This window comes from Panthera onca, chromosome B3, assembly GCF_046562875.1.
Source record: "Panthera onca isolate mPanOnc1 chromosome B3, mPanOnc1 haplotype 2, whole genome shotgun sequence".
In the NCBI taxonomy this organism is placed as follows: domain Eukaryota; kingdom Metazoa; phylum Chordata; class Mammalia; order Carnivora; family Felidae; genus Panthera; species Panthera onca.
Window position 1 is genome coordinate 38,711,016 of NC_138344.1, and position 13,064 is coordinate 38,724,079.

General features: G+C 46.4%; 1 protein-coding gene across 1 annotated transcript in view; it reads right to left on the bottom strand.

Moving 5' to 3' along the window:
- The window catches only part of MAP2K1 (mitogen-activated protein kinase kinase 1), a 78,987-nt gene extending 68,388 nt beyond the window's left edge, over positions 1–10,599 (bottom strand). Inside the window, exon 1 of the mRNA XM_078448754.2 lies at positions 10,058–10,599. Within this exon, the coding sequence (XP_078304880.1) occupies positions 10,058–10,137 (80 nt within the window). The 5' untranslated portion in view covers positions 10,138–10,599. The remainder of the gene's footprint in view (positions 1–10,057) is intronic.
- Positions 10,600–13,064: the final 2,465 nt, after the last annotated feature.

Below are 13,064 nucleotides of genomic sequence, written 5' to 3' on the forward strand. Positions count from 1 at the left end.
TGGCTCGCATGGGATTTCAGGTAACAGAACCAGGGCACAGGACATGAAGTGAAGACACAAGAGGCAGTAAGACAATAACATGATGTTCCAAAACCAGCAGCTTCTGGAAGGAAACAACATAGACAAAATTGGGACCTTCAGCTTTCTTTTCAGGCTCAACCTTCCTTTCTGCCCAGCCTGTGGGTTCTCTGGGTTTGTTTTCTCAACATGTCAGAAACATTCACCACGGCTTAACCTGTGCTTCCTGGGGAGGCTGTGGAAATACTACCAACTCATACATACAAAGGAAAGCTAGCAAGATGGTTTTTTGTTGTTGTTGATTTCTTTGTTTAAACATTATTTTGGTTTTGTCCAATCTACCAATGATTTGCTGTATCAACAGTGTTACAGACCCAGGGGTCTAAAAAGGTATGGTCCCTAATCAAGTTGAAGGAAAAGAGACATAGAAAAAAGTTAGTGAATAAGAAAACATTATGGTTTTAAAATGATATTGCATTTAACGCGATGTTTATTACACAATATAGACCAGAAGTACAAAAGAGGAAAGAGAAAATGTGAATTAACATTAAAAAGGGCATTAAGACTCAGGATGAATTTTGCTCTTTGGGTACTTTTAAATTATGTATTAGGAATTTTTCGAAACATACAGAAAGATGGAAAGAATAAAAGGGAAACTCATAAACTAACCAACTAACCAACTGAGAACATTTTGCCTCATTTGCCTCATCTACTATGTGTGCATGTGTATCTTTTTTCCTGAACCCTTTTTTTTAAATGTTTATTTATTTATTTTTGAGAGAGACAGAGAGCACAAGTGAGGGAGGGGCAGAAAAAGAGAGAGAGAGAGAGAAAGAGATACAGAATCCAAAGCAGGCTCCAGGCTCTGAGCTGTCAACCCAGAGCCCTACGCAAGGCTCAAACCCACGAATCGTGAGATCATGACCTGAGCTGACATCAGACTCTTAACCGACTGATCCACTCAGGCACCCCTTTCCTGAATCATTTCAAGTAAGTTTCATGCATCACCTATGAATAACAACTTTCTCCTACATAATCATAATACATCTAAAAAATTAATAATTCTCTATTCAAATTTCCCAGATTGTCCCAAGAATACATTTTATAGCTATTTCATTTTTGAAGCAGTATCCACCCAAGGTTCATGCATTACATTTGGTTAGCATGTCCCCTTAAGTCCGTTATTCTAAAACCACACCACTCCCCCCCCCCCTGACTTTTGCCTGTGACACTGACTTTCTAAAGAAACTGGGTCAGTTGTCATAGAGAATGTTCCACATCCTGGATTTGTCTGATTGTTTCCTCCTGGTGTCATTTAACTTGTTCCTCTGTCCCTGCATTTACTGTAAACAGGAAGTTGGGTTTCAGGCTTGATTAGATACAGGTTTGGCTCAGATTTAAAAAAAATTTTTTTAATGTTTATTTTTGAGAGACAGAGACAGAGCACAAATGGGGGAGGGGCAGCGAGCGAGGGAGACACAGAATCCGGAGCAGGCTCTAGGCTCTGAGCCATCAGCACAGGGCTCGATGCAGGACTCGAACCCACAAACTGAGAGATCATGACCTGAGGCAAAGTTGGACATTCAACCGACTGGGCCACCCAGGCGCCCTGTGGTTTGGCTTAGATTTTAAGACAGGCAGCATATAAAATGTCCAAATCAACATGATTTATCAACATTTGTAATCTGGTATTAAGAGCAAAAGAGAACAGCTTTTTGAGGAGGAAGAAATCAAAGTGGCATCATTAACAACACTTCCCCTTTGAACAGCATGCGAAGTGCTTTCACATGCGTTATTTCAAATGATGCTCACCTGCTCTCCTTCCCTCACAGGTTTGTTATATTATCATCCTCGCTTTACTCATAAGGAAAACGGAAGCTCAGGGAAGTTAAATGACATGGCCGAGATCAACAATTAAGAAGTGATATAACTAAGTCTCGAAGCCAAGTCCTAAAGTAGCATGGAGTTACTCAGAAAACACTATGTGGGAGATGAGATTTATGCCAGGTCTTGAAAGATGGGCAGGATTCATTCATTCCAGACAGTCTGCTATATGCCAGGGAAACAGCGGTACACAAGAAAGTCACGGTCCCTGCCCTCACAGAAGCTAAAGCGTGGTGACACAGAGAAAAAAAAAATAAAATAAAATCATGTAGGAAAGCGGAGGAAGGCATTCCAGACAAAGGAAACCATGCGAGGAAGAACAGACAGAGGTAGGAAGCAGTATGCTGGAGCAAAGGGAGGCCAGTAAAGGGGTCAGTGTGGATCACAACAGGTGCAACTGGGAAAGAGAAAAATCAAACCAGATGGGTAAGGCAAGGCCAACAGCTACTCTACTAAAGTATCCTCTGCCTTTCTTGCAAAGATGCAGAAGTGAAAGTAAGGATATTCTTTTTTTTAATAGATTTTTTTAATGTTTACTTATTTTTGAGAGAGAGACAGAGTACAAGCAGGGGAGGGATAGAGAGAGAGGGAGACATGAATCTGAAGCAGCAGGCTCCAAGCTCCGAGCTGTCGGCACAGAAACCGACGCGGAGCTCGAACCCGCAGACCATGAGATCACGACCTGAGCCGAAGTCAGACGTCTAACTGACTGAGCCACCCAGGTGCCCCGAAAGGAGAATATTCTAAATGTTCATGACCAAACAAGGGCCCCACATATCTCCTGGCCATGGGTGAAGTCATCTTTATGAACCTTTTTGCCCTTTCTGTATCTGCTGCAACAACAGCAGAGGGCGTTCTTCCCAAGAACACAGGCTTTGGCTGGCCTTACCCTTCACCTGAAGTTCTCAAACGACAGCACCAGTTATCAGTTATTGAGGCCTAAGAGCGGTAGACACATCCAAGTTCACAACTACAAAATGAGTCCCAGAAAAGGCCCTAAGAGACCCCCGAAAAGCACATCAGCCTGTCTTCGCCCCACCCTCAAGGGCCTTCACATTCTAACGGACGTGTGTCCCTTACAAACCTGGCAGAAGTGCTGATGCCATGAGTTATGCCCTGAATGCAACAATAAGTAATAATTAAGTACGTCTGAGTGTTTTAGAGTTACGGTGAAAGAGTTCAAAGGCCAAAATCTGTGGATGCCACCAAGGCCAAGCAATGCAGCCTCCTGTTTGCTCAGCACCTCATGGCCTTCAGAGCACTATTACCCGTGCGACCTTGTGTAATCTTCACGACACTCCCTCAAGGGAGGTAGGCATGCTCTGTGTCATCACCAGGTCGCTACTGAACACCGGACGACGCTCTCCTCACTGGGCAAGGAACACAGCCAAGCCCCCACCTTCGTGAAGCTTACGTATTAGCGAGGCAGGGGAGCGCAAAAACACTTGACACACAGGGTGATATTAGTCGGAAGTGCTCTGAAGAAAAACCAGGCAACATAACGGGGTAGAGAAGGAAAGGGAGTGCTGTATTCTAGACAGAGCGATCACGGATGACCTCTGTGAAGAGACATTTGTACAGAGATCTGAAGGAAATGAGAAGAAGCGTCCAGTGCACATTTTGGGGAGAGGAGCATCCCAGGTTAGATGGAATGGCAAATGTAAAAGCTCTGACCTGAGACTATGCCCAACCCGCTGTGGGACAGCACAGAGAACAGTGGGCTGGAGCGCACGAGTAGAGGGGGCACTGGAAGAAAACCAAGGACCTGACTGGGTGGGGCCTTTGTAGGCCATTAAGGTAAAGATTCTGTAAGCCATTATCATCTCCACTGGACAGGTAAGGAAACTAAAAGTCAGGGAGTACAGGAGCACCGGGGTGACTTGGTCAGTTAAGAGTCATCTCTTGATTTCGGCTCAGGTCATGATCCCACAGTTCGGTTCGTGAGTTTGAGTCCCTCATCTGGCTCTGTGCCAAGCCTGCTTGGGATTCTCTCCTCTCTCTGCCCCTCCCCTACACATGCTCGCACGCGCTCTCTCTCTCTCTCAAAATAAATAAATAGACTTAAAAAAAAAAAGTCACTGGGAATGCAAGCTGGTGCAGCCACTCTGGAAAACACTATGGAGGTTCCTCAAAAAATTAAAATAGAACTACCCTATGACCCAAGAATTGCACTATTATTTATCCAAGGAATACAGGTGTGCTGTTTTGAAGGGACACATGCACCCCATGTTTATAGCAGCACTATCCACAATAGCCAAAGTATGGAAAGAGCCCAAATGTCCATCGATGGATGAATGGATAAAGAAGATGTGGTATATATACACAACGGAGTATTACTCGGCAATCAAAAAGAATGAAATCTTGCCATTTGCAACTACGTGGATGGAACTGGAGGGTATTATGCTAAATGAAGTTAGTCAGAGAGGGACAAAAATCATATGACTTCACTCATATGAGGACTTTGAGAGACAAAACAGATGAACATAAGGGAAGGCAAACAATAATATAAAAACAGGGAGGGGGACAAAACAGAAGAGACTCATAAATATGGAGAATAAACCGAGGGTTACGGGAAGGGTTGTGGGAGGGGGGATGGGATAAATGAGGGGCACTAAGGAATCTACTCCTGAAATCACTGTTGCACTATATTCTAACTAATTTGGATGTAAATTTAAAAAAATTAAAAAATAAAAAATAAAAAAAAGTCGGGAAGTACAAAGGACTCATGTGAAATCAAGGTTTGTGTGAAAATGTGAGGTTTGGGGGAAATGCCCTGTGCCGCGATTTCTTCTCGGGGCTCAGTGTTCTCGTCATGAATGAAAAGTGTTCTTTAAGAAACAAAGAAAGAGATTAAGGATGTGCCTCATCATGGAAGGAGACCCAACGTACCCCGAGCAATGCCATTTCTGAGTACATTCCACAGGAAACTCTCACGAGAGTCCAAAAGGAGACGTGCACAAGGATGGTCGTGACCGCGCTGTTTGATGCAGCCGGAGGTTGAAAACAAAGTTGTCTAAATCTAGAGGAATCAACAGAGGAGGGGAAGTAAAATGTGGTATGTGCACAGGAACGGTTAATAGTATCACGTAGCATCATGAATAGAGGTCAGAAACACGGTATCTGGTTAAAAAAAAGTAAAGACAAACCGGAACAAAAGTTGGGGGTGGTCACTCTGTTCAAATATTCCTGGTTCTCCTCCTTCCCAGAAGCCCCCCTTCCTTTGAAGGCCAGCGTGGCCATGTGACTTGCTTTGGCCAAGGAAATGGAAGAAGTGACATGTGTCACTTCTGGACAAAAACTTTAGGAGACAACGTGGTTTACAAAATGCCCTTCTCATGTGAACGTATTTCAGAGACGGTGCCTCCATAAGCCTGGATCCCTAATGGAAGCCAGTGAACAGAGACTCCCACTGACCTGCAAGTGTGTTAAACTGTAAGATTTTTTGGTTGTGTGTTAGCTCGGCGTAACCTAATCTATCCCAACTGAGGCACATTTACAGCACAATAGTAATTTTTATAAAATCTGAATATACTTAGAGTAAACAACATGATGATTTGATACACATAGACAAATGATGATTACAGTCAAGCTAATTAACAAATATATTCCTTATACAGTTACCATTTTTTGTGCGCAGGACAGCACTTGAAATCTACTATCCTAGCAAATTTCCGGTATTCAATACAGTATTATTAACTATAGTCACCATGCTGTACACTAGATCTTTAGACTTATTCATACTACGTTAACTGCAACTTTTTCCCCTTTTTTTTTTTTTTTTTTTTTTTTTGAGAGAGAGAGAGAAAGAGTGTGAGTACACGAGCCAAGGAAAGACAGAGACAATCTCTAACTTGAGGCTCCATCCCAAGACCCTGGGCTCATGACCCCAGCCCAAATCAAGCGTCAAGTCGGATGCTCAACTGACAGCCACCCAGGCGCCCCTTAACTGCAACGTCGTACCCTCTGACCAACACCCCCACCTCCCCATCCCTGATCTCTCTGCTCTGCTTCTATTTTTTTTTAGATCCCACACGTAAGTGAGATCATGCAGTAATTTTTTTTTCTGTGTCCGGCTTATTTCATTTAAATTTTTTTTTTTTTTTACATTTATTTATTTTTTGAGAGACACAGAGAGACAGAGCACAAGTTGGGGAGGGGCAGAGAGAGAGAGACACAGAATCCGAAGCAGGCTCCAGGCTCCGAGCTGTCAGTACAGAGCCAGACGCGGGGCTCGAACTCACAAACCGTGAGATCATGACCTGAGCTGAAGTCGGATGCCCAGCCGACTGAGCCACCCAGGTGCCCCGGCTTACTTCATTTAATATAACATCTTCCAGGTACATCCACGTTGTCACAAATTGTAGGATCTCCTTTTTTTAAGGCTGAATAACAACACAGTCACATTCAGCACTCTACGCACAGAAACACACAAAACAACGCCATCTACCTCCCAAAGGTACACATACCCAACAAAACATGGAACTATAAGACCATGCATTCAATACCGTAGAGTGGGTGAGTGGGTGCCTGTGAAAGAAAAGGAAATGGAGAGGGGGAAATGACTGCAAAGGGGAAAACAAAAGAAAAAACGGAAAAGTATAAAAAGGTTTGCTAAATACATTGTACAAATATTAGAAATTTAAGTCACCCACTGATTTACTCAAACATTTTGGCACTTCATATGTGCCAGCTACCGTATTCCATGTACTACTTACAGAGCAATGAATCAGGAAAAGGCTGCCCTAACCTTATAGTTTATGGTGTACAGAAGAGAGGGATCTTTCAAACATCCTAGTAAAAAAAAGTTAGAGACAGTGAACAAATGTCATTTAAAGAAAAAAAAAAAATCAGGTGATGGGCACTAGCGGGCTCAGTCAGTGGAGCATGCAACTCTTATTCTCGAGGTCCGGCGTGAGTTCGAGGCCCACACTGGGCATGGAGGCTACTTAAAAAAAAAAAAAAGAAGGAGAAGGAGAAGGAGAAGGAGAAGGAGAAGGAGAAGGAGAAGGAGGAGGAGGAGGAGGAGGAGAAAGAAAAGAAAAGAAAAGAAAAGAAAAGAAAAGAAAAGAAAAGAAAAAAAAGACAGGCACTCTTTTAAGTGCCCTGTCTTAAAAAAAAAAAATCTGGCGAACATGGGAAAGTGACCTCCTTTAGAGATTAGGTGGTCTGTGAACACCTCTGAGGAAATGACACTGAGGCAGAGATGATGATTGCTTCCTTCCTAGCATGGGCAGAGGAAGCGATGATTCATTCTAGGCAAAGGGAGCAGCATGTGCAAGGGCCTGGAGGGAACACAGACCATCCCAAGGAGGAAGTGAAAGAAGACTAGCAGAATGGAAGAAAGGAGCGGCAGGAAATGTGGTCGAAGAGATGGGGGTGGGGGGCCCCAGTGGGCAAATCACTTGGTCTCACAGCCTGATAGGAGTCTGGATTTCATTCTAACTGCAATGGAACCAGGAAACCATTTTAAACGGGAATAATATGATCTTATTTCCAATTCATTTCATGCTAACACTTAGCTCCCTTGCAATATGCTCAGACATTTCTGCAAAACTCGCAAAAGAGGTATTTGTGCCCTCTTTTTCTTCAAGGACCCCCACAACTTGCATAAACTTCAGGTCCCATGTAACCCAGCTCTGTCTGAATGCTTTAAGTGCTAAGTTAGAGGTAAAGCCCAAAGTGCCAAGCAACCACAGAGGAGAAGCAACCTTGCCAGTTACCAAGAGATCCTTAATGTCACTGGACGGGACCGCGTTCCGAACTGTGCCCCGGTCTAATCACAGAAATCACGAGAACAGCAGCCTTGCTTGAGAAATACTCTTAAAGGTGAAAGCTGAAGGTGCGTACAGCTTTCCTCCCATTCGTGCCAGGAAGTGTAGGGCAACAGTCCCTGTTTGTCTCAGGCAGCCTACACAGAGATGCCTCCTATTGTAACACAGCAATGAGTCATGGAGGTACATGCAGATGATACAAAAACCTAAGCGATCGCTGGGAGAGCCCTTTATCCAGAAGCAAAGGCACCTTAACATACATACCCACCACCACAAACGGAAATTACCTTCTAGTTTCCTTCAGCTTTCTCAACATTACCCAGTAAGGAAGACACCAGCAGCAGCTAACATTTATGGAAGGTTTACTATGTATTATTAGCTCCCTGGATCTTCACAAAGACCATAGGTGGGTTCTATCAATTAGCTCCATTTTCTGCAGGTGAGAAAACTAAAACTAAGCCTTCGGGAGACTGAGAGACCAGCCCCAGGTCACAAAACCACAGAATAACAGGGCCAAGGCTTCAACCTTAGCCTGACCCCAGAGTCCAACCTCTTAACCGCTGCTGAGAATCTCCCAGTCCCACCAAATTTTTCTGCCACCAACTCCAGGGTAGTTTATTCTTTTCCTCCTTGTATTTTCTTTTAATGAGATTCCTCCGCTTGGCAAAAATACAGTTGTGGTGTCACAATTAACAACAGAATGACAACAGGTACTTCCACTCAGTACCCACCTCCAAATCAAATAGGAGCAGGATGGTCAGGCCACAACATTCAACCAGCCACTGTGGTCAAAACTTGCCCTGCCCTGTGCTGGGGCACTTTTAGTTTGTTTTAAGGGGATAAAATCCTGTGCAGGAAGTCTGAATAAATGCCTACAAAGAATCTGACCTCTACAAGTCAATATTATGCAAAAGAGACACTTCAGGTTTTTTGGTTTTTTTTTTTTTTTTTGAGAAAGCACCAGTGGGGGAGGGGCATACGTGGAGGCGGGGGGGGGGGGGGGGGTGCAGGGAGAGAGAGAGGGAAACAGAATATCTTAAGCAGGCTCCATGCTCAGTGTGGAGCCCAGGGCGGGGCTCCATCCCATGACCCTGGGATCATGACCTGAGCTAAAATCAAGAGTAGGATGCTTAACCGACTAAGCCACCCAGGCGCCCCAACATTACAGTAATGTACTGAAGGGGGTCTGCTGGGAGCAGGTCTGAGGAACCTGGCTCAGTTCACATGACAGGTCCACCACTGGCCTTGTGATCATGAAAGAGATGGACAGAGCCACGAACCCAGAAGGTCCCCAGGCTATTAAAATCTAAAGAGAGAAAGGAAGGTTATAGAAATCACCAAAGGGCAGAAGGCTCAGGCCTACTCCACCATTTCATCAGCTAGCTTCCATGCATCTCCAGTGTGCAAATAAAAGATTAAGAACCAAATATTTTCCGGTTAATTCTCCAGCTAGTCCGATCTCTCTCCCTCAGTCTTGTCCCTCACTCAGGACGCAACACGAGTTGTGGCAATTCAGAAACACCCAATGGCACAACCTCATCATTGTTTAATGAGATAAAGCGCTGGCTTGCGAACATACTGGAACCCGCAGGATGGAGCACCTTGTGTATGGTTTTCCTGGCTTTGAGTTCCTGTCTCAGGTCAGGAGTTTAGGGCTCATGGTAAAGTATGGAAAGCTAGAAGAGACACTAGTGGGGAGCATTTCTGAATGAATGAATGAATGAATGAATGAATGAAGCAGTTGAAGAAGAAGAAAGCAGCACCCTTGGAGACAAAATAGTTTCCAGGAAGAAAGCCAAGGACCCTCAGCCCCTGAAGTCGGCCAGGGGAAAGCCACGGGGATATTGGTGTACCCACGCCCCTGCTAGCCAGCGAGCAGCCGCAACGAGGCACTCCAGGCCCACAGGTGTCACGCACAAAGGTGAGGACACTGCTCACCAGTCCCAACTCCACACTTCATACCCTAAGCCGGCCTCAAAGACACAGAAGCGATCTTAATTCTTTCCAGGACATCTACTCCCTTCTCCCCTGTACAGACTAGGATCTGGGGAAAACAGCCGGGGAGGGGCGGGAGAGCAGGCAGTTTTCATCTTGGGGGGGGGGGGGGAGAAAGTGAATGGCCAGGGATCAAGGATGACTGCAAGGCTCGACAGAGGAGGAAAATCGGGACACCTTGGGTCCACCGACTGGTCTGAGTCAGGAGCACAATCTCTGCTTAGTCACCGATACCTCGGCAGCCAGGAGTTCCGCGCCCCTGCCAGCCCGAGACGTACGTGACGAACCCGAGCTGAGCCCCGCGCGCCGCGCACACCCGACTCGGCTCCTATACCCCAGCAGGGGCCTCCGCAGCCAGGCCCGGCGCTCGCCGCCCACCCCAGACTTACTCCGCCGAGCTGGTCCCGTTAACCGCGGAGCCGTCGGGGGCCGGGTTCAGCTGGATGGGCGTCGGCTTCTTCTTGGGCATTCTGGACCCGGGAAGGCGCTTCTAACTCCGAGGGGAGGACGGCCCCTCTCTTGCTTCCTCCCTCTGAGCTGCCCCACGCCCGCCGCGCAGGGCCAAGTCGGGGCCACGGGCCCGGGGGCAGCCTTCGGGGGGCGCGCCCCGCGTGGTCCCTTCAGCGCCGAGGGGCCGCTGGCGGTCTCTGGGGACCCCCGCCCCACTCGCCCGGGGCTCGGCTTGGCGCGCAAGGAATCGAAGGACTTCCCAGGCGGCGCAGCTCGGCAGCGCGGGATTCCCTCCCTCTTTTCCTCAGTCAACCGGTCCCTCGGGTTCGATAGACACCGCCAAAGCCCTGCTCCAGCTTCAGCCTGGAAAGTACAGCCGCCGCCGGCGCCCTCCCCGCCGCTCCGCGCAGCCGTCCCAGGGAGGGAATGGAGGGCGGAGGAGGGGCGGGGAAGGGGGAAGCCTCGCCCCTCCACCCGAACTGCTGCGTTTCCCACACACCCACTCGGCTCCGCCCCTATTGCCGCGCCGACAGCCAATGGAAGCACGCCTCGGCGGCAGATGACGCGGAAATACGTCACGGGGGCGCGGCACGCTGCCCTGGGGGCGGAGTCCGGCTCTGGCTCCACAGCGCCCTCTGCTGCCCCGCGGCACTTAGGTAGAACCACCGGGAAAGGAGGTCGTGGGTCCCGGCTCCTGCAGCGAACAGCCAGATGGGCTTCACCAGGCCCTGTTCGAGGCGGTCTCCTCGACTGGAGCGCCCCCCTGGGGCCGGGTCACATTGAAGGAGTTGAAATAATAACATGAATATGGAAAAAGATATCTTCTCATTTCTACAGGAGAGAAAGCGTGGGGGAATAGAAAACTTGCCAGGAGACTCCTTGCGTCAAACAAACTGACAGATACATAGATTTATATAAAATTGTAATACGCACTACTCAACTACTTATGAGGGTGCAGAGAGGTGGGTACTCAATACTGATGAGATTGTAATAGGGGCAACGGTTTTTGGAGCAGATTGGTAGTTTTTTGAAGTCTTGAACGCCCCTCCCTTTAAAAAAAATCCTTGGGGCGCCTGGGTGGCTCGGTTGGTTAAGCGTCTGACTTCAGCTCAGGTCATGATCTCACAGACCATGAGTTCGAGCCCTGCGTCAGGCTCTGGGCTGATGGCTCAGAGCCTGGAGCCTGCTTCCGATTCTGTGTCTCCCTCTCTCTCTGCCCCTCCCCCGTTCATGCTCTGTCTCTCTCTGTCTCAAAAATAAACGTAAAAAAAAAAAAAAAAAAATTAAAAAAAAAATCCTTTAGGGGCACCTGGGTGGCTCAGTCGGTTAAGCATCTGACTTCAGCCCAGGTCATGATCTCCCCGTCTGTCAGTTCCAGTCCTGCCTAGGAATCTGTGCTGGCAGCTCAGAGCCTGGAGCCTGCTTCATACTCTGTGTCTCCCTCTCTCTCTCTCTCTCTCTGTCCCTCCATCGCTTGCACACTCTCCCTCTCTCTTTCTCTCTCTGTCTCAAAAATAAACATTAAAAAAAATTTTAATCCTTTAAATCAATTAAATCCTGTAAACCAGTTCTATGAAACTTAATAAAGGAGGCACAATACCTTTTTTTTTTTTTTTTAGGAGGCAAAATACCTATTCTTAAAAATGTGGATTCAGGGAGGCAGAGAGTGGGGAAAAAATAAAAATAAATAAATAATCAAAATGTAAATTCAGTCCTTCTCTTCCCCCTTCACCCTTCCTATTCCACCCTAAAGGAATTTGGTGTGCAGAACAAAGTAAACGTCCGCACCCAGTGCTCCAAGAGAAGCGTGTCAGCCACCCAGCTGTCTGCAGTAAGGTTTCCTTTCATTTTGTAGCCCTTGATAGTGTTTGAGTTTTTATTATGGCTATAACTTAATTAAGAATATTTAAATTTTTTTTTATTTTTTAATGTTTTTATTTTTGAGAGAGAGACAGAGACAGTGAGCAGAGGAGAGAGAGAGACAGAGAGAGACAGAATCCGAAGCAGGCTCCAGGCTCTGAGCTGTCAGCACAGAGCCCAACGCGGGGCTCGAACCCATGAACTGTGAGACCATGACCTGAGCCAAAATCCAACGCTCAACTGACTGAGCCACCCAGGCACCCCGAACATTTAAAATTTTTTAACATTAAAATGAGAACGTAAACTAGTGCAGACACTTTGGGAAATAGTCTGGCAGTTCCCTCAAACACTTCAATACAATTACCATATGACCCAGAAATTCCACCCCTAACTATATACTCAAGAGAAATGAAAAATGTATATCCGTGCAAAAGCATACACACAGATGCTTATGGAAGCATTACTCATAACAGCCGAAGAGCGGAAGCAACCCAGATGTCCGTGAACTCATGAATGGATAAACAAAATGTGACATACCCATACAATGGAATCGTACTCAGCCATGAAGAAGAATGAAGTGCCGATCCATGCTACAGCGTGAATGACTTCGAAAACACTATGCTAAGTGAAAGAAGTCAGTCATGAAAGACTACATATTGTATGATCCCATTTATATGAAATGTCCAGAATAGGTAAATCTATAGAGACAATAAGTAGATTAGTGTTTGTTTAGGGCTTGGTGGGGCAGGTGAACTGGGGACTGCAGAATGATAAAGACGTAAGGCTTCTTTCTGAGGTGATGACAATGTCCTAAAACTGACAGTGGTGATGGTTACGCATCTCTGTGACTTTATTTAAACCATTGAATTGTACACTTTTTTAATTTTAGAGTTGGGGGAGAGGGACAGAAGGAGAGAGAGAGAGAGACAGATAGAGAGAGAGAATTTTAAGCAGGCTCCACATTCAGCACAGAGCCCAACACAGGGCTCAATCTCATGATTCTGAGATCATGACGTGAGAGGAAATCAAGAGTCAGAAGCTCAACTGACTGAACCACCCTGGTGCCCCCTGAGTTGTACACTTTAA